Below are 24,878 nucleotides of genomic sequence, written 5' to 3'. Positions count from 1 at the left end.
CTTGGCCTCCCAAAGTGCTGGGATTACAGGCGTGAGCCACCATGCCCAGCCAAATTTATATTTTATATGTATTATTTTTTAATGAATTAAGTATAAATGGGACTCCTTGGTATTTGTTATTCATTTACTGATTCAACAAATATTTATCAAGTACGTACCACATTCCATTAAAGGAGCTAAATGCCTGAATTCAAAAATACATAAAACACAGTGCTTGCCTTCAATGCAATCACAATCCAGTGCCTTTACTTTGCAGAAAGGATGATGTCATCTCCTCAGGGAACTCCTTTTATTGTCTTCCTCAGCACTTTACAGTCAGAACATAAATTAATATTAAAATCAGAATCAAGAGAATATGTTTTTCCCTGTATCCTATATTCTTATAATTAATTATAGGCCATCTTAGTAGTTATTTTAATGTAGAAGCTAAAGTAAGAGTCTAGTTAGGCCGGGTGGCTCACGCCTGTAGTCCCAGCACTTTGGGAGACTGAGACAGGTGAATTGCTTGAGCTCAAGAGTTCGAGACCAGCCTGGGCAACATGGTGAAACCCTGTCTCTACTAAAAATACAAAAATTAGCCTGGCATGGTGGCACATGCCTGTAGTCCCAGCTACTCAGGAGAGGTGAGGTGGGAGGATTGCTTGAGCCCAGGAAGTCAAGTTTGCAGTCAGCCATGATCACACCACTACACTGCAGCCTGGGCGACAGAGCAAGACCCTGTCTCAAAAAATAAAAAATAAAAATAAAGAGACTAATTAATTCATCTGAGCAGTTACCTTAAAAATACATATTTACTTAGGAAATAGTAGGAATTTTTTTAAAAAAGAAAAATACCTATTTACAAACAAGATAAATAAACAAAATGTTTCCAGAATTCTATTCTGATACTCAAACACACAAGGCACTCACTGGTAGGCAAGTTAGCTATTATTTTTATTACTCACATACAATCATTTGCCAAAATCCCTTGCCAACTTCAGAAGAATTCTCAAAAACTGACTCTGTGGTGCATCACTAAAGAAATGTCATAAATACTTCTAAAATCTTGATTTCTTAGCCTTTTTCCATCACTAAAGCCTACCATTAAATTGCAGTTATCTAAAAAAGAATAGAGTGGCCAGGTGCAATGGCTCACATCTGTAATCCCAGCATTTTGGGAGGCGGATCACAAGGTCAGGAGTTCAAGACCTGCCTGGCCAGCATAGTGAATTCCCATCTGTACTAAAAATTCGAAAATTATCTGGGCATGGTAGTGAGCACCTGTAATCCTAGCTACTCGGGAGGCTAAGGCAGGAGAATTGTTTGATCCCAGGAGGCAGAGGTTGCAGTGAGCCGAGATCGCACCACTGCATACCAGCCTAGGTGACAGAGCAAGACTCCATGTCCAAAAAAAAAAAAGAAAAAAAGAATAGAGCCCAGGAATAGACTCTACATAAGCAACAATCTAGGTTTTAATCCTTGCTGTTTATTGTCTCCAAAATACATTTAAAAGTGAATTAATTAAAAATACTTTTAATGTTATTCAAAAGGATAACACCAATTGAAAAACCTCATGTGAGTATAAAATCAACAGCTGATTCGAAATGGCACATGGAAAATGTGTAGCCTTTCATCATGAAAAATGTCTAACCTTGTGATAGCACCAGAGTTGCAATCCTTTGCAAAGGATTCTGTTAACATATTTAATATTCCATGATAAATAAGGATCTGTGGTAGTTGACAAGCTTAAAGGAGAGCAAGTGTGTAGATGACATACTTCCTAAGGTTCTTATCAGCTCTGAATTCTATAACAAGACAGAAATATTTGGTATAGTTCATCCTATTATTTTTGCTGTTGTTCATTCTCATTCCATCATGATTATAATTGTGTGACTTTATTATTGTGAGTTCCCTAAAATTTGCTAACTCCTTTCTCTAGCCACTTGTACCTAAAGGTTTACACTTTCTTTTTAGGGTCTCATTTTCTATACTGAATGGCCCCATGGCCACAATGAAGAAAGTCACCCTCACACTCTTAAATAATCACATCATTTTTATTGGCTTTGGTTTTTATACTTTTAAATGTATAACCATTCTAAGTAGCTAAGAAAACTGTTCATGGCTTAGCAGTTTTGCAGAACAATATAATCAAGAACACAGAAACATCCTTCTCATGGTTCCAACAGTCTCTCTATAACCACACTCCTTACAGAAAACATGTAAATGTAGAAAGATAAGATACATAACCACAAGTTTCACTACCATTTTTGTCTCCTCTATGATAACACACTGTGTCGGTTCACTCTTCTATCTATGTGGCTGCTGAAAGGTCCACCACTTCTCCTGTTTCTTCTTCTTTGGTTTCAGCCCCTTCACTCACTTTCTCATTCTCCATCTCTGTTTCCACCTTTTCCCCTGTCTCACCTGGAAAAGTAACCAAAGGAGATACTAAGAGACATTTATTTAGAATTAACATAAATTATCCCACAGTTTGTCTCCAATGGGGGCAGTTCTTGATCTTCAGGTCAAAGCAGTAAGTTTCTCTGGGGGTATCAAGAAAAGTAATCATCTCAGCTGGGCACAGTGGCTAACACCTGTAATCCAACACATTGGGAGGCCAAGGAAGGCGGATTGCCTGAGGTCAGGAGTTCAGGAGCCTAGCCCAAAGTAATGATACCCCATCTCTACTAAAAATACAAAAATTAGCTAGGCATGGTGGCACAAGCCTGTAATCCCAGCTACTCGGGAGGCTGAGGCAAGAGAATCACTTGAAGCCGGGAGGCAGAAGTTGCAGTGAGCTGAGATCACGCCACTGCACTCCAGTCTGGGTGACAGAACGAGACTCTGTCTCAAAAAAAAAAAAAAAAAAAAGGAAAAGAAAAGTAATCATCTCAATTCTCTCAGAGCCTCTGAATGGCTGAAATGTCGAGTCAATTAACATCTCGAGTCTTGGCATACTCTTATGAAAGAAATGCTCTCTATAAAATCAGGATACAAAATTACCAAAGAAATGGTGGTAGAACAGATTATAATAGAAAGTTCATGGCCAGGTGTGATGGTTCCCACCTGTAATCCCAATGCTTTGGCAAGCTGAGGCAAGAGGATCACTTGAGGCCAGGAGTTCAAGACCAGCCTGGGCAACAAGACCTCCTGTCTTTACAAAATATTTTTCAAAAATTAGCTGGACAGCTGGGCGTGGTGGCTCACGCCTATAATCCCAGCAATTTGGAAAGCTGAGGCAGGCAGATTGCTTGAGCCTAGGGTCTGAGACCAGCCTGGCCAACATGGTAAAACCTTGTTTCTACAAAAAATACAAAAATTAACCAGGGATGGTGGCGCCCAGCTACTCAGGAGGCCGAGGAGGGAGAATGGATTGAGCTGGGAGGCAGAATCTACAATGAGCTAAGAATACCATTGCACTCCAGCCTGAGTAACAGAGCAAGACTCTGTCTCAAAAGTAATAATTTTTTAAAAGAAAAAAAAATTAGCCAGGCATGGTGGCACATTCCTGTAGTCCTAGCTACTTGGGAGCTGGGGCAAGAGGATCCCTTCAGTCCAGGAGTTGGAGATTATAGTGAGCTGTGATTGCATCACTGCACTCCAGCTTGAAGATCTTGTCTCGAAAGGAAGGAAGGAAGGAAAGGAAGGAAGGAAGGAAGGAAGGAAGGAAGGAAGGAAGGAAGGAAGGGGAGAGAGAGAGAGAAGAAAAAGAAAGAAAAAAGAAAGAAAAGAAAGAAGAAAGAAAGAAAACAAAGAAAGAGAAAGAAAGAAAGAAAGAAAGAAAGAAAGAAAGAAAGAAAGAAAGAAAGAAAGAAAGAAAGAAAGAAAAAGAAAGTCTAATTTGTATCTAAATCAAAGGGTGGTCCAGGGGTGCCCCTAAACCTGTCTGGCTTGGCCATTATGTGTTTAAAAACAATCGTTAAACATTTACAGACAGCCAACACTAACAAGTCTGGACACTGCACACACAACCCTGTTTCCCTGAGAAGTTGGCTTTGGCAACATTGGCCCTAGTTCCATGGCTGGAGCTGTGCAGAGCTTCCTCTTTTGACAAGGCTGTGCTCTGTTTGCCAAGGTCCCCTGGGCTCCCACAGTATGACACGTGTCCTTCACCTCACTCATTTTCAGTATCCTAGGCCTAAAGACTTTTGAGTTTGCCAATCCTGATGTAAAAACTACCTGCTTTTATTTGCCTCTCCCAAGTTGTTCCCAGGGCCCTTCTTACACATTCTTAGGAAAGCAGTTCCCACAACAGACTATGGTGATGCACGCACATCCTGCCTTCCCACACTAGACAGTGAGCCCCTTGAGGACAGAGACTATCTCTTCCTCAGTCTGCATCTCAGCACCTAGCATATGTTTAGGCATGCCAAAAAATGCTGAGTTAATAAATGAAAGAATTGGCCAGACGTGGTGGCTCATGCCTGTAATCCCGGCACTTTGGGAGGCCGAGGCGGGTGGATCATGAGGTCAGGAGCTGGAGACCAGCCTGGCCAATGTGGTGAAACCCCGTCTCTACTAAAAATACAAAAATTAGCCGGGCATGGTGGTGTGCGCCTGTAGTCCCAGCTACTCGGGAGGCTGAGGCGGGAGAATCGCTTGAACGCAGAAGGTGGAGGTTGCAATGAGCCGAGATCACGCCACTGCACTCCAGCCTGGGCAACAGAGCAAGACTCCATCTCAAAAAATAAATAAATAAATAAATAAATGAAAGAATTAAAAAAAAACAGATGGATGATTATAATGAATGCTTCACTTCAGTATACTGAAATGTGAAGCTAAAATTTACCAAAATGTAAATCATACCCCAGAAGAAAATATTTTTTTAAATTATAATACCAATAAAGAACACTGTAAACATCATTTGTTTTATGCTGGTAAAATACATTTAAAATTTTAAAACACCATATGCTAAGACATAGTACATTTTCTCTGGTCTTCTCATACAGATTTTAAAACTGCAGAAGAACAAGAGCAGACTGACAGTCATTTTCTTTTTCCTTTTTTCTTTTTTTTTTCTGGAGAACGAGGTCTCACTATGTTGCCCAGGCAGGTCATGAACTGCTGGGCTCAAGCTATCCTCCCACCTCTGCCTCCTGAAGTGCTGGGATTACAGGTGTGAGCCACTGCACCCTGTCCTGACAGTCATTTTCTAAGATAAGCTTCACAAAGATGAAAATAACATTCTAAGATCCATTATGTATATATCATTTCATTGGAAGGTGAATTCCTCCAGTAATCATCTATTCACCTTTACTTTGGATCCTGATTTCATACATGGGGCCTGATGAAGTGTCAACTTGGAAAAATTCAGAAAGTTTCACATGTTGCCTTCAATGTTAGATACTATTTAAACACTAGGTTAAAATTTTGGACAGAGATGATGTTTCGGAAAAGTTTTGCTGACAAACTGAGCATTAATAGAATGCCTCTTTCCCAGGCATAGAAGCCTTTTTGGTTTGGTCAAACGAACTTCAACCACCTGAAAGTGACTTCAGGGACTGTGTGTCAGTCACCCCATCCCACTCCCCAGAGCTGGTCTCCTATGGAGCACATCTAAACATCCAGGTTTGCCAGCATAACTTTTACCTTCAATGCGTTGGTCCTCTTCATTAGTATGGATGTTCCTGATCATTTCCACATATGCTCCTGCCTCTACATTTCGTGCTGGATGCTCCATGCTTCCAACTATTCCTTCAGGTTGAATCTGCTCCATGTTTCCTGGACCTTCAGGAGTTTTATGGAATGGATCATTCATAACAGGCTTTTCCACAAGCTGACTTCTGTCCAATACTTCTGGTGTTACATTCTCTTTGGGAATTCTTTCTAGAAGCTGGGGCTGCTCCTCTTTTCCCAGTGTTGCCTGAAGTTGCTGCTCTTCAGCTGTTTCCACAAACTGACTTCCTTCCAATATTTCTGGAGATTCATTCTCTTTGGAAATTGTTTCTAGAAGTGGGGCCTGCTCATCCTTTCCCACTGTGCCCTGAGGTTGTAGCTCTCCAGCTGTTTGCAGAGTCAGAATGTTCTCAGTTGTTCCTAGAGGCTTCATCTCTGCAGCAGTTTGTGGATTCTCAGTGACCTCCACTGCTCTGAGAGAGTCCTTCTCTACTGCTGCCTGCAAAGGCTGACCCTTGGCTTCTGGTCCTAAAGGCTGAGCTTCAGCATTTCCTTTTAGAGACTCGGCCTCTGTCCCTGCTCCTGCATCTTTCTTCTTTCCTTCTGCTGCTGGGGCATCCTCTTTGCCACCTGGTTGAGGCGGCCCAGATTCCTCCAGTCCCTCTCCAGGCTGAGTCTTTTCTGTGGACCCTGATTGGTCTGTGGCATCCCTTCCAGGGACTACGTCCTTGGCCAGGGGCTGTTCTTGGAGGGGTTTAACACCATTAGCTGTAGGCTCTGCTGAAACCTTGAGCTTTTGTAAGGGAGGACGGCTTTCCCTTTGTACATTGCCATCAACAGTAGATTCTCTTCCCAGTGCATGTGGCTTTGGTTGGGCAAAGCAGGACTCACTTTCTTCTGCAGTTGAAAAATGCTCATTTGAAGTTACTTTGGTTATTCATTTGAAAAAGAAAAAGAAAAGAGAAAACACAAATTATTGTTTAGTTTTATCTTGAAAAGTGAATTGACATCACAAAGTAGATTTAACAGTTCAAGACAGTTCCAAATATATCTGAGTTCAGAAAGGCCATACCATGACCCTAACACTCTCCAAGTCAAATCCCTTTATTGTCTTCAGCTCAAACATTTCATCTTAAGCGCTGAAGTCCTCCAAAACCAGTTTTCTCCTGTTTGCTCCTTGTGCATCTTTTCATGGCTCCTGTCCCAGATTCTAACTGAGCTTACTCTGTTTCTCTCTTCTTTTCCTTGTCTCACACTTTCTCCTCTTGAGACTTAGAAGGTTTCCTTTTTAAAAAAATTTTTTTCCATTTTTGTTTTGGCGGGGAGGGCAATAGAAGATTCCCAAACTTAGAAGGTTTCATGATGCGAGGTCCTTGGGCTGCTAGAGAGGTCTTACTTTCCTTCTAACACAGAAAAGCCCCCAGCAAATGGAAAAAGGACTGTGGCAGAGAAGCCCTAATAGGTAAAGGCTAAGATGTCTGGGAAGGGAAGTAGCAGAGACAGTTCAGCCTGAGTTTCATGTCATTTGGGGGGCACAGTGGGAAAAGAAATCAACAGAAAGCAGGGAAACATGCATTTTACTTCTGGCCATTGTTCCAACTGTATGAGCTTGGAAACTTAGCTCCCAATGATCTTGTCTCTAAAACAGCAGTGAATCTCTCTTGTCTCCTTCATATTGATCTCAGAGTTGCATGAGGCATGATAGTTTAAAAGATGCAAAAGTGCGTTGGATAGTTTAAGATAAGCAATATGTTTAAGATTGGCAATATGTTAACACTCTTTGACCCAGCAGTTCTGCTTCTGGAAATTTTTGTTGTTGTTGTTTTACTTCTTGAAAATTTATTCTAAAAGCATAAACCTTAAGAAGATGCTTTGGGAGAGAATATATATATATATATAATCCCAATATTCTTCCATTTTTTTATTTTTGTTTTACTTTTCTATTTAGAGACAGGATCTCACTATGTTGCCCAGGCTGATCTTGAACTCCTGGGCTCAAGTGATCCTCCTGCTGCAGCTTCCCAAAGTCCTAGGATTTATAGGCATGAGCCACCACACCCACCCCACATTGTTCTTTATAGCAGCAAAAGCTAGAAAACAACTTAAAAGTCTAATAAGTTCAAGAACACATAAATATTCCATGGTGTGGAATATTATTATACCATGAAAAAGATGATTATGAAGACCATATGCTAAAATAAGAAAATAATTATGATACAATAAGTTTAGAAATCACTCATGATTAGGTTGATCAAATAAAGTAATGCATATAAAGTACTTATTAACCCAAAGTCTACTGTGTGATTAAGTGCTCAACAAGTTAGCTATCAATTTTATATAAAGTATGATTATGGCAATGTTGAAAGAAAGGCAGGGAGGGGAGGGAGGGCAAAAGGGGGAAAACAAATCACAAATGATGGGGGAGGAAAGCTGGAAGAAAATAAGTCAAAAGTTAAAGTGGGTCTCTAGGGGACCTTTTTCTTCGTCTTTTTTCCCCCAAAGATTGTTTTTCTTCTTTTCTTTTTTCCCAAAGATTGTTTTTCTTCTTTTCTTTTTTCCCTCTAAGTTACCATCCACCTCAGTCATATGTGCATGCAGTTTAAAGAGTTATCTGCTTATCTAGTGTAAGCTAAAAACAAGTAATACTCAGGTCTCCTCTCCCATTTACCCTTCTAAAAAAGAAATATTTGCTTATAGAAGCAAATATTTTAATTCTTTTAGCTGTTTTGGAGGAATTTTTTTTCTATGTTGTTAAATGAATTGTGCTTCAGGATTTTTCAGTTTGGACCTTTCAATTAACTTTTTTTATTTTTTAAATAGAGATGTGGTCCCATGTGGTTCGAGTTGCCCAGGCTGATCTCAAACTCCTGGGCTCAAGTGATCCACCTGCCTTGACTTCCCAGAGTGCTGGGATTACAGGCGTAAGCCACCACGCCCGTCTCAATTAACTTTTACTATGGAAGATAAAAACTTACCTCTTTTCCTGTTCTCCTTGACCACCAGCCACTCTCTCCAATTACACATTCACATTTCCTTTTTTTTTTTTTTTTTTTTTGAGACGGAGTCTTGCTCTGTTGCCCAGGTTGGAGTGTGGTGGCGCGATCTCGGCTCACTGCAAGCTCCGCCACCCAGGTTCACACCATTCTCCTGCCTCAGCCTCCCGAGTAGCTGGGACTACAGGCACCCACCACCACGCCCGGCTAATTTCTTTGTATTTTTAGTAGAGATGGGGTTTCACCATGTTAGCCAGGATGGTCTCGATCTCATGACCTCGTGATCCACCCGCCTCGGCCTCCCAAAGTGCTGGGATTACAGGCGTGAGCCACCGCACCCGGCCCACATTTCCTTTCAGTTCAGTGATTATATATTAATTATTTAAAATACTAATGTTGTAATTTGGATTATATCAATATCCAAATGTATGTCTGTATAATGACTGTGTCTTCTATGAAGAACTGAGCCATATATTAAGCTATTACAATTTTTTATTTTTCCCCGAGTTAATAATTATCATACTTTTTCATTTCCTAGGAGTTCACGTATTATCATTTACTCAACTCACTGCCATTTTTCTCTCTTTTGAACACATGTATTCATATCAAACAGCCTATCAGTTTAATCTTCATGAAGATGAGGGACTTACTGAGGTACCAAGCCACCAGCTCCAGAGCATTTTAAGGATCCTGCAGTATCAGGGGTGGTTCTCAGTTTTCTCTACTGCTAATCAAATTAAGCTTTCCTTGGCATGTTAAGTGTGTTATCACATGTCTGTCTGCTTCCTAAACTCCAGTATTGTTCTATTATTGTCTTTTTTTCTGTTCTTCCTATCTCTGTGGGTTTAAACTAATTTTTAAATCTCTTTACTGTCATTTTAGTGGTTTTTCAGGAAGGCACAAAATTAGATCCATATCTTCAATCTACCACCTTCACCAACACCTCCGAAGATGCTTTAGTGATTATTTATAATGAAAAAAAGAAAACTTTCCAAATGAAAACATGGGATGTACAAAAGCAGTTTACGTACAAAGATGAAAACTACAGGCTCTGCTCTCTGGTACCACAGGTGAAGCCATCAGAAGCAGTAATCTAACAAAAACAATCCCATGCGATAAACGCTGTGTGACCCCTGTGTGCACAGAGTGGCAAGAAGTCACACATGAGTTGAGTGTGCTGAGATAGTTTGCGAGCCCCAGGAGAACACATGGGGAAGCCTGGAGGACTCAGGAAAGGATAGTGCGGCTGGAGGCTGGCGCAGAAGCCAGGTCATGGAGGGTCCTGCAGGTGGTGCTAAAGAGTTTAGATTTTTGTCCTCGAAGCACGAAGAACAAGAATTTCTAGCAGGACTTTTTTAAAAAGTTAAATAAATATACATGCACCATATAGCTCAGCCATTTAACTTATAGATATTTTCCCAAGAGAAAAGAAACCACATGTCCATACATTTATACACAAATGTTCATAGCATCTTTATTTGTAACAGCCCAAACCCGGAAACAACCCAAGTGTCCATCAACAGGTGAATAGGTCAAAAAATCTGTGGAACGGCCGGGAGCGGTGGCTCACGCCTGTAATCCCACCACTTTGGGAGGCCGAAGTGGGCGGATCACGAGGTCAGGAGATCGAGACCATCCTGGCTAACACGGTGAAACCCCGTCTCTACTAAAAATACAAAAAAAAATTAGCAGGGCGTGGTGGTGGGCGCCTGTAGTCCCAGCTACTCGGGAGGCTGAGGCAGGAGAATGGCGTGAAACTGGGAGGCGGAGCTTGCAGTGAGCCGAGATCGCGTCACTGCACTCCAGCGTGGGCGACAGAGTAAGACTCCGTCTCAGAAAAAAAAAAAAGGCTGTGGAACGTTCACACCAGGGAATACGACCCAGTAATAAAAAAGAAATGAACAATTGATAAGTGCAACAACATGGATGATTTTCAGAATAATAATGCTGAGTAAAAGAAGACAAAAAGATTACATAGCATATGATTCCATTTATATAAACTCTAGAAAATACCAACTTATCTACAGTGATAGAAAGCAGAACGGTGGCTCTTTGGAGACTGAGATTGGGTAGACAGGAGGGAGATTTCAAAGGGGCACAATCTTGATTGTGCTGATGCTCCTATGGTGTACAGATAAACCAGAGTTTACTAAAATGTACACTATAAATATGTACAGTTTATTGTATGTGAATTATACCTCCAAAAAACTGATCATTTTGGAAATATAAAAATAAAAGATAACTAAAAAAAAAATTGTGAGCAGAGAAATGAATCAATCCAATCTGGATTTTAAAAACCTCCCAGCTGGGTGCGGTGGCTCACGCCTGTAATCCCAGCACTTTGGGAGGCTGAGGCGGGTGGATCACCTGAGGTCCGGAGTTCGAGACCAGCCTGGCCAACATGATGAAACCCAGTCTCTACTAAAAATACAAAAATTAGTCGGGCGTGGTTGCATGCACCTGTAATCCCAGCTACTTGGGAGGCTGAGGCAGGAGAAAATTGAACCCGGGCGGCAGAGGTTGCAGTGAGCCGAGATCGCGCCATTGCACTCCAGCCTGGGGGAAAAGAGCGAGACTTTGACTCAAAAACAAACAAAGAAAATACTCCCGCTGCAGAATGAATTAGAGGCAGGCAACACAGAAGTCAATGTGTCCAGTGACACAGGGCAAATAGGACTCAGAAATGAGAAGTAAAAATGACTGGACATAATGACAGTTCAGGGGCTGAAAAGAGGGACAGGGAGGGTCTAGAGAAACACTGGTTCATAGCTCTGATGCTGGAGATAGAAAATATAGGATAGGCCGGGCACAGCATGCCTGTAATCCCAGCACTTTGGGAGGCTAAGGCAGGAGGATCACTTGAGGCCAGGAGTTCAAGACCAGCCTAGGAAATATAGCGAGACCTGATCTCTACAAAAAAAAAAAAAATTAAAATTAGCTGGGCATGGTGGTGTGAACCTGTAATACCAGTTACTTAGAAGGCTGATGGGGGAGGATCACTTGAGCCCAGGAGTTTGAGGCTGCAGTGAGCTGTGATCATGCCACTGCACTCAGCCTGGGCAAGGGAGTGAGACCCTGTCTCTAAAAATATGTGTTCTAGTGATGGGGAGAGGGATAGATGGATTTAGGGCAGTGAGAGACACATGAATTGCTCAGGCTGGGGCATGGTATCTTGGAGATGGTTGTAGATTGTACATCCTGGTGGCAAATCCGGGAGGCTGTTGGACATATAAATCTCGGCTAGAAATATATGTAACAGCCTGGAGCTGAGCTCTCTATCTTATTAACACATTTGAGTTTTAAGAAAGGGGTAGTTTTACATAGAGGTTCCTGTGAGGAGGGGAAATGAGGAGGGTAGTGGTGTGTGTGTGTGTGTGTGTGTGTATGTGTGTCAATATCTGCATCCCCATCCTGCCTCAGAGACTAGGTGTGAATCCTCCTGCAGAGAGGGAATAGAGCTGGAAGTAGAGAAGCAGAACTCAAGAAAAACCTGATGAGACTTAGGGCTCAATTAGAATTGAGGGGAGGGCTATTTTTCACCTCCCCCTCCTGCCTCATCATGAATGAAGCCTTCAAATTAATTGCAAGTAAGGCGACTTAATCAAGGTGATTTTTCAGGTCTAAAAAGAAATTCATCCTGAGAAAACAATGCATTTAGATATCACACAAATGATGGTCTGGTGATAATTGCCTTAGGGAATAAACCAGGAAATGTGTTAATGTACTAATCACAGATGTCTGCCAAATTATATTTTCTAGTAAAATTGTTATTACAGTGATTAGTATTGTCGGTTAAATGAGACAAACCATTTTCATCCACCTGTGCCAATCATGAGTACATTCAAAAGGCATTATTCTCCTAGAGCAAAAATTGTGCAGAAAAAAATGTGCCGACACACCCAAAACACAGCCACACAATTTTACATTCTGAAAAACATATTATGCTATCAGTCTAAGTTTTCTCCCACAATAAAAAGCTTTGCGAAAGTTTGAGAAAATTGATTTCTCCACAAATGGTGTCATAAGTGTCCAAGTGATCCGTCAATTTTTGCCATAGCTATAATATTTATACCCATGATCACAATATCCATTCACTTTCATTCTTTTATTGTTGTTGTTGAGACAGGGTCTCAATCCGTCACCAAGGCTGGAGTGGAATGGCATGACCATAGCTTACTGCAGCCTCAACCTCTCAGGTTCAAGTGATCCTGCCACCTTAGCTTCCCAAGTAGCTGGGACTACAGACATGTGCCACCACGCCAGGCTAAGTGTTAAATATTTTTAGAAACAGGGTCTCTCTATGTTGCCCAGGCCGATCCATTTTCATTCTTTTTTTTTTTTTTTTTTTTTTTGAGATGGAGTTTTGCTCTTACTGCCCAGGCTGGAGTGCAATGGTGTGATCTTGGCTCACTGCAATCTCTGCCTCCCAGGTTCAAGCGATTCCCCTGCCTCAGCCTCCTGAGTAGCTGGGACTATAGGCATGCGCCACCATACCCGGCTAATTTTGTATTTTTAGGAGAGATGGGGTTTCTCCATGTTGGTCAGGCTGGTCTCGAACTCCCGACCTCAGGTGATCCACCCACCTCCACCTCCTGAAGTGTTGGGATTACAGGCATGAGCCACCGCGCCCGGCCAGTTCTTATGTAACTTTCCCAATTTTACTGGTGCACTGGAAGTAGGCAAGTGTCCACAGCGTATACTTTTATAAAACACAACCTGAAAATAGTCAACCAAGTTGGGCGACTTTACAAAAGAATGTCATTGTCTTTTAATATTTTTTTTGTGGTAGCCCAAAGGACATACAGTACCTTTAAAATGACCATACACACACAAAATAGGGAAAATGCTAGAAGGGCAGGGCCACATTTACTTTGTAATTTATATTGATTAATTGCACTCTAAATTTTGAAATGGCTGTATTTCAGAGGCAGTAGCTCTCAAGGAATAGCTCAGAAGTTCTTTTTCCTATGTGATAGAAGAGACAAATCTGCTCTAAGAGGACAGACATCTTATGACCTTGAAAAGGACACCTATAGACCTATAGTATAGTGGAATTTTTTTTTTTTTTTAGACGAAGTTTCATTCTTGTTGCTCAGGCTGGAGTGCAATGGTGCAATCTCAGCTCACTGCAACCTCCGCCTCCTGGGTACAAGCAATTCTCCTGCCTCAGCCTCCTGAGTAGCTGGGATTACAGGCATGCACCACCACGCCTGGCTAATTTTGTATTTTTAGTAGAGATGGGGTTTCTCCATGTTGGTCAGGCTGGTCTCGAACTCCCGACCTCACGTGATCTGCTCGCCTCAGCCTCCCAAAGTGCTGGGATTACAGGCATAAGCCACAGCGCCCGGCCAGTGTAGTGGATTATAACTCCAGTTCCTGTACTTACTAGCCTCTCTCTGCCTCAGTTTCATCACCTGTAAAGTGGGAATAGTGTTATTACTGAACCAGGGAACTGACATGAGGATTACATGAGATAATACTCAGAAAGAACTAGTACAGAGACTAGCACCCACTAATCTTGTCAATCTTAGCATCACTATTGTTATACCTCCCGTAGTGGCCCAAACAAGGGTGAAATTAGGTGCACAGTGTCTGGGTGTGGTGGCTCACACTTGTAATCCCAGCACTGTGGGAGGCCAAGGCAGGTGGATCACTTGAGCCCAGAAATTCGAGACCTGCCTGGACAACATGACGAAACCTGTCTCTACCAAAAAATTTAAAAATTAGCTGGGTATGGTGGTGCAGGCCTGTAGTTCCAGCTACTCAGGAGGCTGAGATGGGAGGATAGCTTGAGCCCAGGAGGTTCAGATCACAGTGAGCCATGATTGTGCCACTGCACTCCAGCCTGGGAGACAGAGCAAGACCCTGTTTCAAGAAAAAAGAAAAAAAAAGAGAGAGAGAAAGAAATTATGATGTACAAACAGAAAAGTAAGGTGATTTCATTCATTCCAATATTGGTACATTTCTGTGAAAGAAGAAAGATTAGGCTGGGCACAGTGGCTCACGCCTGTAATCCCAGCACTTTGGGAGGCCGAGGCGGGCAAATCACTTGAGGTCAGGAGTTCGACCAGCCTGGCCAACATGGTGAAACCCCATCTCTTCTAAAAAAATTAAAAAATTAGCTGGCCATGGTGGTGAGTGCCTGTAATCTCAGCTACTCAGAAGACTGAGGCTGGAGAATTGCCTAAACCTGGGAGGCAGAGGTTGTAGCGAGCCAAGATCACGCCAGTGCACTCCAGCCTGGGCAACAGAGGAAGAAGGAGAAGGAGAGGGAGGGGGAGGGGGGACGGGAGGGGGAGAAGAAGAAGAAGAATGAGAAGGAGAAGGAGAAGGAGGAGAAGGAGAAGGAGAAGAAGGAAAAGGAGAAGAAGAAATGAAAGACTGGAAAACAAATAGTTGTTTTGAACCATCTCTCAGAGAACACAATAAAGTCTACAATTACCACTCAAACTTCCTTTCTGGCTCCAGATTACATAACCCTCAGCTTATTCTTACTCTTGCGCTGCTGAAGGAAGTTCATTTTTTATGTGTTTGATCTACCTCCCTTCCCTCCAGCCTAAAGCAGAGCATTGAGACTGTTCTAGCACTGGGTGTGAATCCTGATTCCGCCATTTACTTACCTGTGCAATCTGGACAAGTTAGTTCCTAACCTCTCTGGATCTCAGTTTCCTTATCTGTAACATGTGGGTATTGTTTGCCTTTCAGGCTTGTTAGAATTGACAGAGTGGATAATGTGTGTAATTTGCCCAGCATGGTATCTGACATGAAAAGGTAGCCACACTAAACAGGGACACAGCGCACAGCTGTACAAGCTTCTCACTGCACGGGGCAGAACTGCAGCCTTGGTGCATCTGCAAGGGTGCATGTGTTGTTGGTGGGGAAGGCCTCTTTCTAATTATACAAAGTTCCCTTGAGTACCAGGAGTGACCTGTCAATAAACTATATCTAAATTAGCAACAGAAAAGCTAACTTGCAACGTTAAAGGGCTTAGATACACAGTCTCCTAAACACTATGAAGTTGTCAGTGTTGACCTACAAAGTTGTATTGTTATCATGGTACAGTTTAAGACATGATTATTGATAAATAATGGAAAAGTAGGCCGGGCACGGTGGCTCACCCTGTAATCCCAGCACTTTGGGAGGCTAAGGCAGGTGGATCACCTGAGGTCAGGAGTTCGAGACCAGACTGGCCAACATGGTGAAACCCCGTCTCTACTAAAAATATAAAAAATTAGCCGGGCTGGTGGTGGATGCTTGTAATCCCAGCTACTCGGGAGGCCGAGGCAGGAGAATCACTTGAACCCAGGAGGCGGAGGTTGCAGTGAGCCAAGATTGTGCCACTGCACTCCAGCCTGAGCAACAAGAGCGAGACTTCATCTCAAAATAAATAAATACATAAATAAAAGTACTTATAATGTTAGCAATGATTTAACTAAACTTGATTGGTGTTAATAAAGGCCATTCATAAATTATATATAAATAAATGTTTCATTCTGTTTGCTGGCTTTGATTTCACTCATTCATCACATTTTCATCAAGTGCATACTACAAGCAAGATCTGGGTGGGTACAGGGGTTCTAGCAGGTAACAAGATTTGGATTAGCTGGGCATGGTGGCATGCACCTGTAGTCCCTGCTACTCAGGAGGCTGACGTGGGAGGATTGCTTAAGCCCCAGAGGTCAAGGATGCAGTGAGCCATGATTGCGCCACTGCATTCCAGCCTGGGCAACAGACAGAGACCCTGTCTCAAAAAAAAAAAAGAAAAAAAAGAAAAAAAAAAAAGAGGAAAATGTGGTCCCTGGTATCCTAGGGTTTACTGTCTTCGGGGAAATTCAAATAGCTACTCCCTTCATTAAGCACAACTTGGTGGCTACACATTACCTCTTACCCAAGTATTTCTATACACTCTGTCCGTATGATTTTGTGAATCCTCACCATACCTCCTCAAAGTAGAAAAAGGTACTACATCATTTCTTCTAGCAGGCTAACTTGAAAAGCAATGAGATATATTTTTGTCCACAAACAGGAGACATTCTATGCCTAATCTATGTTATTATATAATAAATATTGTAGACAGATGCGTTGTTTTCACATCTGAATTTGTTTAAAGATGTGTCTGTTTTCTGAACTCCACATTTCATCAAATCATACACTGCTCTGAGCCTAATCCTTTGGTGCTCATTATCTCCCTTGATTCTGTTGTAAATTGATCCATGCACAAATTCATTGTGACAGCTGAACTAACAGAACCCTTGTTGTAAGCACCGTTGTGATAGGCACACAAAGAAACTAAATACTAGGCAACATTACAGAAGGGATTAGAACTAAAGCTAACATACCTGAAATTCACATTATGATGGAAGCTTTTCAACTCAGTTCATTACCCTAATCGGAAATGAAAAGTTTCTACCCAACAAAAAGAAAATCTTGTCAATATTTCCTATGACTATGCCATATCAGACATCCTAAAGACTTCACTGGCCTGTCTGCTGGGTTTTTGAGCGAATTTGTAAGGAAGGGGGTCCTGGTGTTTTTCCTTGCTGTCATCATTTCTAGGTTCCTGGAGCTTTTGAGGTTTTGGAACCAAGAATGTAGCACGAGTCAACCCCAGAGGAGTAGTCCACTCATCTTCCTTCTCATTTTCTTACTTTGCTTTTGCCTTAATTCCATTCTATCCTTCATCCATCCATCCAATCAACATTTGTGGAGCAGCATTATTCTAGATGTTTTTTCCCTTTTCCCACATCAAAGCATGTACGAACACTCTTCTGTGCCATGGCACAAATGCTAATTCCCAAGTGTGCATTCCATCAGCTGGTAGACGCTAACAGGGCACTCATTTTGAAGAAAGGTGAACTTAGGCTATATTCCATGTAACTGACATATAAAATCATCAACCAAAAAATTATTTGAGGGTAAATAAAAATCAGTCAGACCACTTTTCTTTTTTAATAAAAGCACCTGAATTTACATATCTAGAATTCGTTTTGATCATCACAAAGTAAATGCGATGAAGTTGGATGATAATGTTGAAATTTAAATATAGAGAAACAAGAATAGGCTAGGCATGGTGACTCACGCCTGTAATCCCAATACTTTGGCAGGCTGAGGTGGGGGGATTGCTTGAGCCCAGGAGTTTGAGATGAGCCTGGGCAACATAGTGAGACCTCATCTCTACAGAAAGAAAAAGAGACAGAGAGAGAGAAAGAGAAACAAGAACATAATTAGTAATTAGAAAGGTACTCTTGGAACAATTGTTGAACTCACATGGAGATGTGGACACCTGCCTAGGGGAGAGGCTGAACTTTAAGAGCTACAGAGGCAAGTCTGTCATCAAACCATGACAAAGAGTTGTTTCCTTCAGATATACTTTTCCAATTTTATTTTCTTTAATTTCTTTTAGATTCCTATAAGATAAACTCTTATTTCAAAAACATGATAGCACAAAACATCACTTTAGAAATTATTGACAGCATTCATCACTGAAAAAAGAGTTTCATTGATGGATGGTCATTATTAGCACAAGGGAATCCAACATTTGCATAGAAATCCAGTCTATAAAATCAAAGCCATCTCACTGAACAAGGAAAGGAGACAGGAAGGAAGATGATGTCTGTCTCTGTATATATAATGACACTTCACCAACCCAAACAGGACTTGCCACCATGCTTCTCTGGGAAGGGGAACAGTGGTTGACATTCATTGAGGCACTGAGCCTGGAGCTTTGTGTGGATTATCTCATTCAATCTTTCCAACAACTCTGTAAGATAGGACTATTGTTATCCCCATTATATAGTTGAGGAAATTATAGCATCTTTTTTTTTTTTAATAGAGACAGGGCCTCGCTATGTTGCCCAGGCTGGTCTCAAACTCCTGGCCTCAAGCGAACCTCCTGTGTTGGCCTTTTAAAGTGCTGGGATTACAGGCATGAGCCACCATACCTGGCCATTATAGCATCTTTATCTAAGAGGGGCACACAGCTAGTGAGTGGCACAGCTTAGGCTTAACCCCAAGGAAGTTTGATTCCACTTTGAAGATTTAGCTGCTTTTAAAAGCAAATTGCGGTCCCAGAGCCTACACCATCAGCATGACCTGGGAATTTTTTTTTTTTTCAATGCTGAATCTTGGGCTCCACCCCAGAATCTTAACCAGATTCTTCTGTATTTTAACAAGATCCCCAGATGATTAGGTTACCTATGGAGTCACCACGGAAGGCATACAGGAGCTATTTGGAGAGACTGAACTGGATTGAACAATCCTATCTGAATATACAGGATTGCTGGATGGGGATGTCCTTCATTCTCCACAGGCGTTGCTGCCTATCTTAGTGTGGTCTCTGTCCTCACACTAACATGCCATGGTCAGCATGAGAGCTAATATAAGGATATTGATTTAGCCATGAATCAAAGGCCTGAGCTGGTTTAAGTGAGCTCCACGCTGGGGAGTGAGATTTTTTCCCAAGCTTCCTTCACTTCACAGAATTAGCTGGGTTTGCTAAGCCTCTGCCTTGGCTAGATCACGAGGGGAAAAAAAAAAGGCCTTCTAATTTCTCTTCTGAAATTAAGGTTAATACGGCTGGGTGTGGTGGCTCATGCCTGTAATCCCAGCACTTTCGGAGGCCAAGGTGGGCGAATCACTTGAGGTCAGGAGTTCGAGACCAGCCTGGCCAACATAGTGAAATCCCGTCTGTACAAAAAATACATAAATTATCTGAGCATGGTGGCGGGCGCCTGAAATCCCAGCTACTCAGGAGGCTGAGGCAGGAGAATCGCTTGAACTCAGGAGGCAGAAGCTGCAGTGAGCTGAGATCGTGCTATTGCACTCCAGCCTGGGTGACAGAGAGAGAGACTCCATCTCACAAAAAGGGTTAATGCTTGCTCTGCTTTGCACTCTAAGAGGGGCGGACAGACCCACCTCACCAATATGATGTGGCTGCTTGCCAAGTTCGGTCACTGTGTCTATGTTTCACTCTGTCTGAGTACAGAGTACAAAGGCCCATGGTCAAAAGCAGGTGTCTGTGGCCAGGCACGGTGGCTCACATCTGTAATCCAAGCACTTTGGATGGGCGAATCACTTGAGCCCAGGAGACAAGCCTGGGCAACATAGCAACACCCTGTCTCAAAAAAAAAAAAAAAAAAAAAAAAAAAAAAAGGCAGGTGTGCTTGAGATGGGAGTTAGCAGTTAGCAACTGTGTGGCTGGGATGGAAGACTGAAATTTTACAACAGAGCAGTCCTATTCACACCAGATATTTGGGCCTCAAGCGTGGGGGCTCTGTGCACCCTGAAAGCCACTGGCACCAGAGAGAGCACTGGGGAGACCCAGGAGGAGAAAGATCTAAGGTCTTTCCGCTGACTGATTGCGGCCGCCACTCTCTCAGGTTAGGCACCTACATGCAATTCAGATGACTTCAGTTCCATGCTTAGGAAACATAATAGATCACATTAAGCAAAGGGGGGATTTTCTTTTCCAGAATGAAAAGCCACTTGTAACAAACCACAGGTTGTCCACTCACAACCTGATACACCTTTGAGGCCACCATTAAGCCTCCTGGTGTAAACATTTGAAAACTGAATTGAACGAGCTTCTTCATAAAGCAAAGCATAAGAAAAAGCTGCAACTTAGGAAGTAGGTTTGACCAAGAATCATGAACATAATTAAACTGGAAGATTTCAATAAGATTAGAACAGAAAATAAAAATCTGCCTTTTCGCCCATCATCAAACTTCAGAGTCTCCAGGAGGAATATAAGAGAAGTTTAGGGGGCAGTGAGAAGTCAAGTCAACCACATGTACCTTTGAGATGATGTGATGAGAAGGGCAGTTTATCTCTGTGGTCTTCCTCCCAAAAACCCATAACTCCAGTGTCATCATGAGAAAAATACCAGACAAATTCCAGTTGAGGAATCTTCCACAAAATACCTAACCAGTGCTCCTCAAAACTGTCAGAGTCATCAAAAACAAGGACAATCTGAGAAACTCTTAGCCAAGGGGAGCTGAAGGAGGCATGATGACTACATGCAATGTGGGATTCTGGATGGGACGCTGGAAGTGAAACAGGACATTAGAGAAAAACTAAGAACGTCTGACTAAAGCATGGACTTTAGTTAGTAATCATGTAACAGATTTGGTTCATTAATTGTGACAAACATATCCTACTAACATAAGATGTTAAAAAAGAGGAAAGTGAGTGTGCAATATGTGAGAACTCTCTGTACCAACTTCATAATTTTTCTGTAAATCTAAAACTATTCTAAAATAAAATTTATTTTTAAAAATTATAGCAGGGAGGCCAAGGCAGGAGGATCACTTGAGGCCAGCAGTTTGAGACCAGCCTGGGTAACATAGTGAGACCTTGTCTTTACAAAAAAATAAAAATATTAGCTGGGTATGGTGGTGCACAGCTGTAGTCTCAGCTACTCGGGAAGCAGAGGCAGGAGGATCACTTGAATCCAGGAGGTTGAGGCTGTACTCAGCCTGGGTGACAGAGTGAGACCCTGTCTCCAAAAAAAAAAAAAAAAGTAAATTAAAATAAAAAATAAAAAAATTATAGCAGCAAAAATATAAGAGCAAGTAATCTAGCTAAATAAGAAGACCTGGTAGCCTTAGAAAAACTGTCTCATAAACTGTAGCCATTCGCATACCACTTTTATGATTTTTGAATATTTCTTTACCATTTGTGCTATTATTGACTTAATATTTTTGTCACCATTTTTCTTTAAATAAATTTACTTTTTTAAAAAGTGAGGAAGGCCAGGTGAGGTGGCTCACACCTATAATCCCAGCACTTTGGGAGGCTGAGGCAGGCGGATACCTTGAGTCCAGGAATTAGGGACCAGGTTGGGCAACATGGCAAAATGTCAACTCTCCAAAAAACAAAAAAAAATTAGCCAGGTGTGGTGGTGCATGCCTATAGTCCCAGCTGCTGGGCTAAGGTGGGAGGTCAAGGCTGCAGTAAGTTGTGATCGCGCCACTGCATTCCAGCCTGGGTGACAGAGTGAGACCCTGTCTCTAAAAAAAAAAAAAAAGAAAAAGAAAAATTTAAAAAGTGAGGAAATCAACAAACTCAGGGATCTAGAACTTGATCTTAAACAAACACAAAAAGCTGGGTGCAGTGGCTCACACCTGTAATCCCAACACTTTGGGAGGCCGAGGTGGGTGGATCACCTGAGGTCAGGAGTTCAAGGCCAGCCTGACCAACATGGTAAAACCCTGTCTCTACTAAATATACAAAAATTAGCCGGGCGTGGTGGCACATGTCTGTAATCCCAGCTACTCCGGACGGTGATGCAGGAGAATCACTTGAACCCAGGAGAAGGAGGTTGCAGTAAGCCAAGATCACAGCACTGCACTCCAGCCTGGGCGACACAGCAAAACTCTGCCTCAAAAAAAAAAAAAAATTATATATATATATAGAGAGAGAAAGGGTCTCACTATGTTGGTTAGGCTGGTCTTGAACTCCTGGCCTAAAGAGCAAGCTTCCTGCCTCAGTCTCCCAAAGTGCTGGGATTACAGGCATGAGTCACCGTTCCTGGCCCAGACTATATTCTCAGTGCATTATATGTATTAACTTATTTATTCCTTAGCTCTATGAAGTACTATTGTTGATCCTATTTTGTAGATGAAGCAGCATGGAGAGGGTCAGTACCTGGCTCAAAGTCACACAACTAATAACTGATCCTGAACGAGGATTTGAACCCAGTCTAACTCCAGGCCCACATTCTTAATCAGCACTCTATACTGTCTTTCAGTTGAAATGAAATGTTGAACTTCATACCCATACATTAATGCAAGGTGTACAGGTAACCAGAACCTCCCATAACATCTAGTCTACAGGTGCTATACCTTTAGATTAAGTACTAAGTAAAGGAAATTAGCAAAAAAGAAACTCTGTGGTTTATATCAGAGTCTTGAGAAAATGGGAAGAGGCAGAAACAGGCACACACACAAAAATCACCTTACAGAAAAAAAATAAAAGACAAAAGGTTCATTATAATTATCATTAACAGTGAGGAAAAGAAATAAGCAAAGAGAATGTTTTAGGGAGAACATTTCAACAAAAGTCCTTGCTGGGGTGGCTGAAGGCAGATGTTATCTCTAAGCAAAAGAAACTACTAGTGAAAATGACAGAGCAGCCGGAATGCACATCCCAACGCTTCCTTTTTAATATTAATTTTAATTTAATTTTTTTTTTAGATGGAGTCTCACTCTGTCACCCAGGCTGCAGTGCAGTGGCACAACCTCGGTTCACTGCAACCTCTACCTCCCAGGTTCAAGTGATTCTCCTGCCTCAGCCTCCTGAGTAGCTGGGACAACAAGCGCGCGCCACCATGCCCAGCTAATTTATTTTGTATTTTTAGTAGAGATGGGGTTTCACCATGTTGGCCAAGCTGGTCTCCAACTCCTGACCTCAGGTGATCCTCCTGCCTTGGCCTCCCAAAGTGCTGTGATCACAGGCATGAGCCACTGCACCCGGCCACCAACACTTCCTGATCCTTTTCAATGTCATGACATACATAGAATATGATATTTGTGCATCACACTTCAACAAATGGAGGAAGCTGCTTCCAGATGGCTCAGGCTGTCAGAATCCCACCTGGCTGCCCTAAAGGCTAGGAGAAATGCTGGCATGGCTATAAACCATTCTCACAGGCTGGGAAACTCTGATATAAACAACTTAGGTAGTACTAAATCATGCACTCCAGCATTGACTGTCTTATTTCACCCACCTTCATAAGGTTTAATTCCTAGGGGGTTTTAGCTGCTAAAAACCATGTGGGGCTGGGCACGGTAGTTCATGCCTGTAATCCCAGCACTTTGGGAGGCTGACTGAGGTATTAGGGTTGCTTGAAGCCCGGAGTTTGAGACCAGCCTGGGCAGCATAGTGAGAACCAGTCTCTACCAAAAAAAAAAATAAAATAAAACTTAAAAAATAAAATAAAAACAATGTGGATTGTTGTTTTTTTCAATCTTCATCCTTAAAGGACAAAGCTCAGACACCCTTGATTATATACAATGAATGAACTTGAGAGCCCGAAGGCAATTCCCAAGAAGTGGTTCAAGGACTGTGAAAAACAGCAATAGCCCTGAGATGGGTGAAGAAGCTTCTGAAGTCATTACAGGACTTTCAAGACATAAACACACCTGGAGAGCTATAGTCTGGCATTTTGCTTTAAAAAAAAATTACAGTGGGCCACAGTGGGTCATGCCTGTAATCCCAGCACCTTAGGAGGCTGAGGTGGAAGGATAATTTGGGTCCAGGAGTCCAAGCTGCCGTGAGCTATGATTGCACCATTGCACTCCAGCCTCGGCAACAGAGCAAGACCCTGTCTCTAAAAAAGAAAAAAAAATTACCTAGTACTACTCACACACACTCTAGGATTAGAAGCCTCATCAAGTTTTTATCAGCTTTGGTGAGACTTTCATTAACCCCCACACGTATTCAGGGTTTCTTTCAACTTGATATTGTAAAACATTAACATAGAAGTGAAACTGTACACATGAGCTGGTTGTGGGGCCACCTTACAGAAGCATGATTTTTTCTTTTTTTTTTGAGAGGGAGTTTTGCTCTTGTCACCCAAGCTGGAGTGCAATGGCGTGATCTCTGCCCACTGCAACCTCCACCTCCCAGGTTCAAGAAATTCGCCTGCCTCAGCTTCCCGAGTAGCTGGGATTACAGGTCCTAGCTACCACCAGCTGCCACCACGTCCAGAAAATTTTTGTATTTTTAGTAGAGATGGGGCTTCACCATGTTGGCCAGGCTGGTCTTGAACTCCTGACCTCAGGTGATCCACCTGCCTCGGCCTCCCACAGTGCTGGGATTACAGGCGTGAGCCACTGCACTCAGCCCAGAAGCATGATTTAATGGTAGACAATCAAGCGTTGTTTTACAGTGCTAACCTTTTCCTGCATAGCTAGGAGGCTCTATACACAACCCGACACTCTTTCTAAGCCCATCTTGGCCAATATTACCTTTCAGTTTCTGGTATTCATTAGGTTCTGATTCCTCCTCTGCTTTTCTGAGTAATACTCTTACCTCCCTGAATCCCCGTCTCTGTCAATCACCCATTCACCCATCCATCTACTCAACAGTTATTGCTTGCTTTTTTTCTTTTCTTTCGTTCTCTTTTCTTTTTCTTTTCTTTTCTTTTTTTTTTTTTTTTTTTTTTTTTTTGAGATGCAGTTTCGCTCTTGTTGCCCAGGCTGGAGTGCAATGGCGCGATCTTGGCTCACTGGTTCAAGCGATTCTCCTGCCTCAGCCTCCAGAGTAGCTGGGATTACAGGCATCAGCATA

At 42.2% G+C, this 24,878-nt stretch overlaps 1 protein-coding gene across 2 annotated transcripts in view; it reads right to left on the bottom strand.

Moving 5' to 3' along the window:
• The window catches only part of ERICH5 (glutamate rich 5), a 36,201-nt gene continuing 11,323 nt past the window's right edge, over positions 1-24,878 (bottom strand). The window contains exons 2-3 of one of the 2 annotated variants that reach the window (XM_016959715.4): positions 5,569-6,522; positions 1-2,403 (exon numbers count right to left, since the gene is read on the bottom strand). In XM_016959715.4, coding sequence (XP_016815204.1) covers positions 2,291-2,403; positions 5,569-6,522 — 1,067 coding nt within the window. In that variant the 3' untranslated portion in view covers positions 1-2,290. The remainder of the gene's footprint in view (positions 2,404-5,568; positions 6,523-24,878) is intronic. The other variant, XM_016959716.4, reaches the window with a different exon arrangement.

Source organism: Pan troglodytes, chromosome 7 (genome assembly GCF_028858775.2).
Source record: "Pan troglodytes isolate AG18354 chromosome 7, NHGRI_mPanTro3-v2.0_pri, whole genome shotgun sequence".
Classification (NCBI taxonomy): Eukaryota; Metazoa; Chordata; class Mammalia; order Primates; family Hominidae; genus Pan; species Pan troglodytes.
Note: the sequence above shows the minus strand (reverse complement) of the source record. Positions and strands in the feature narration are given on the sequence as shown.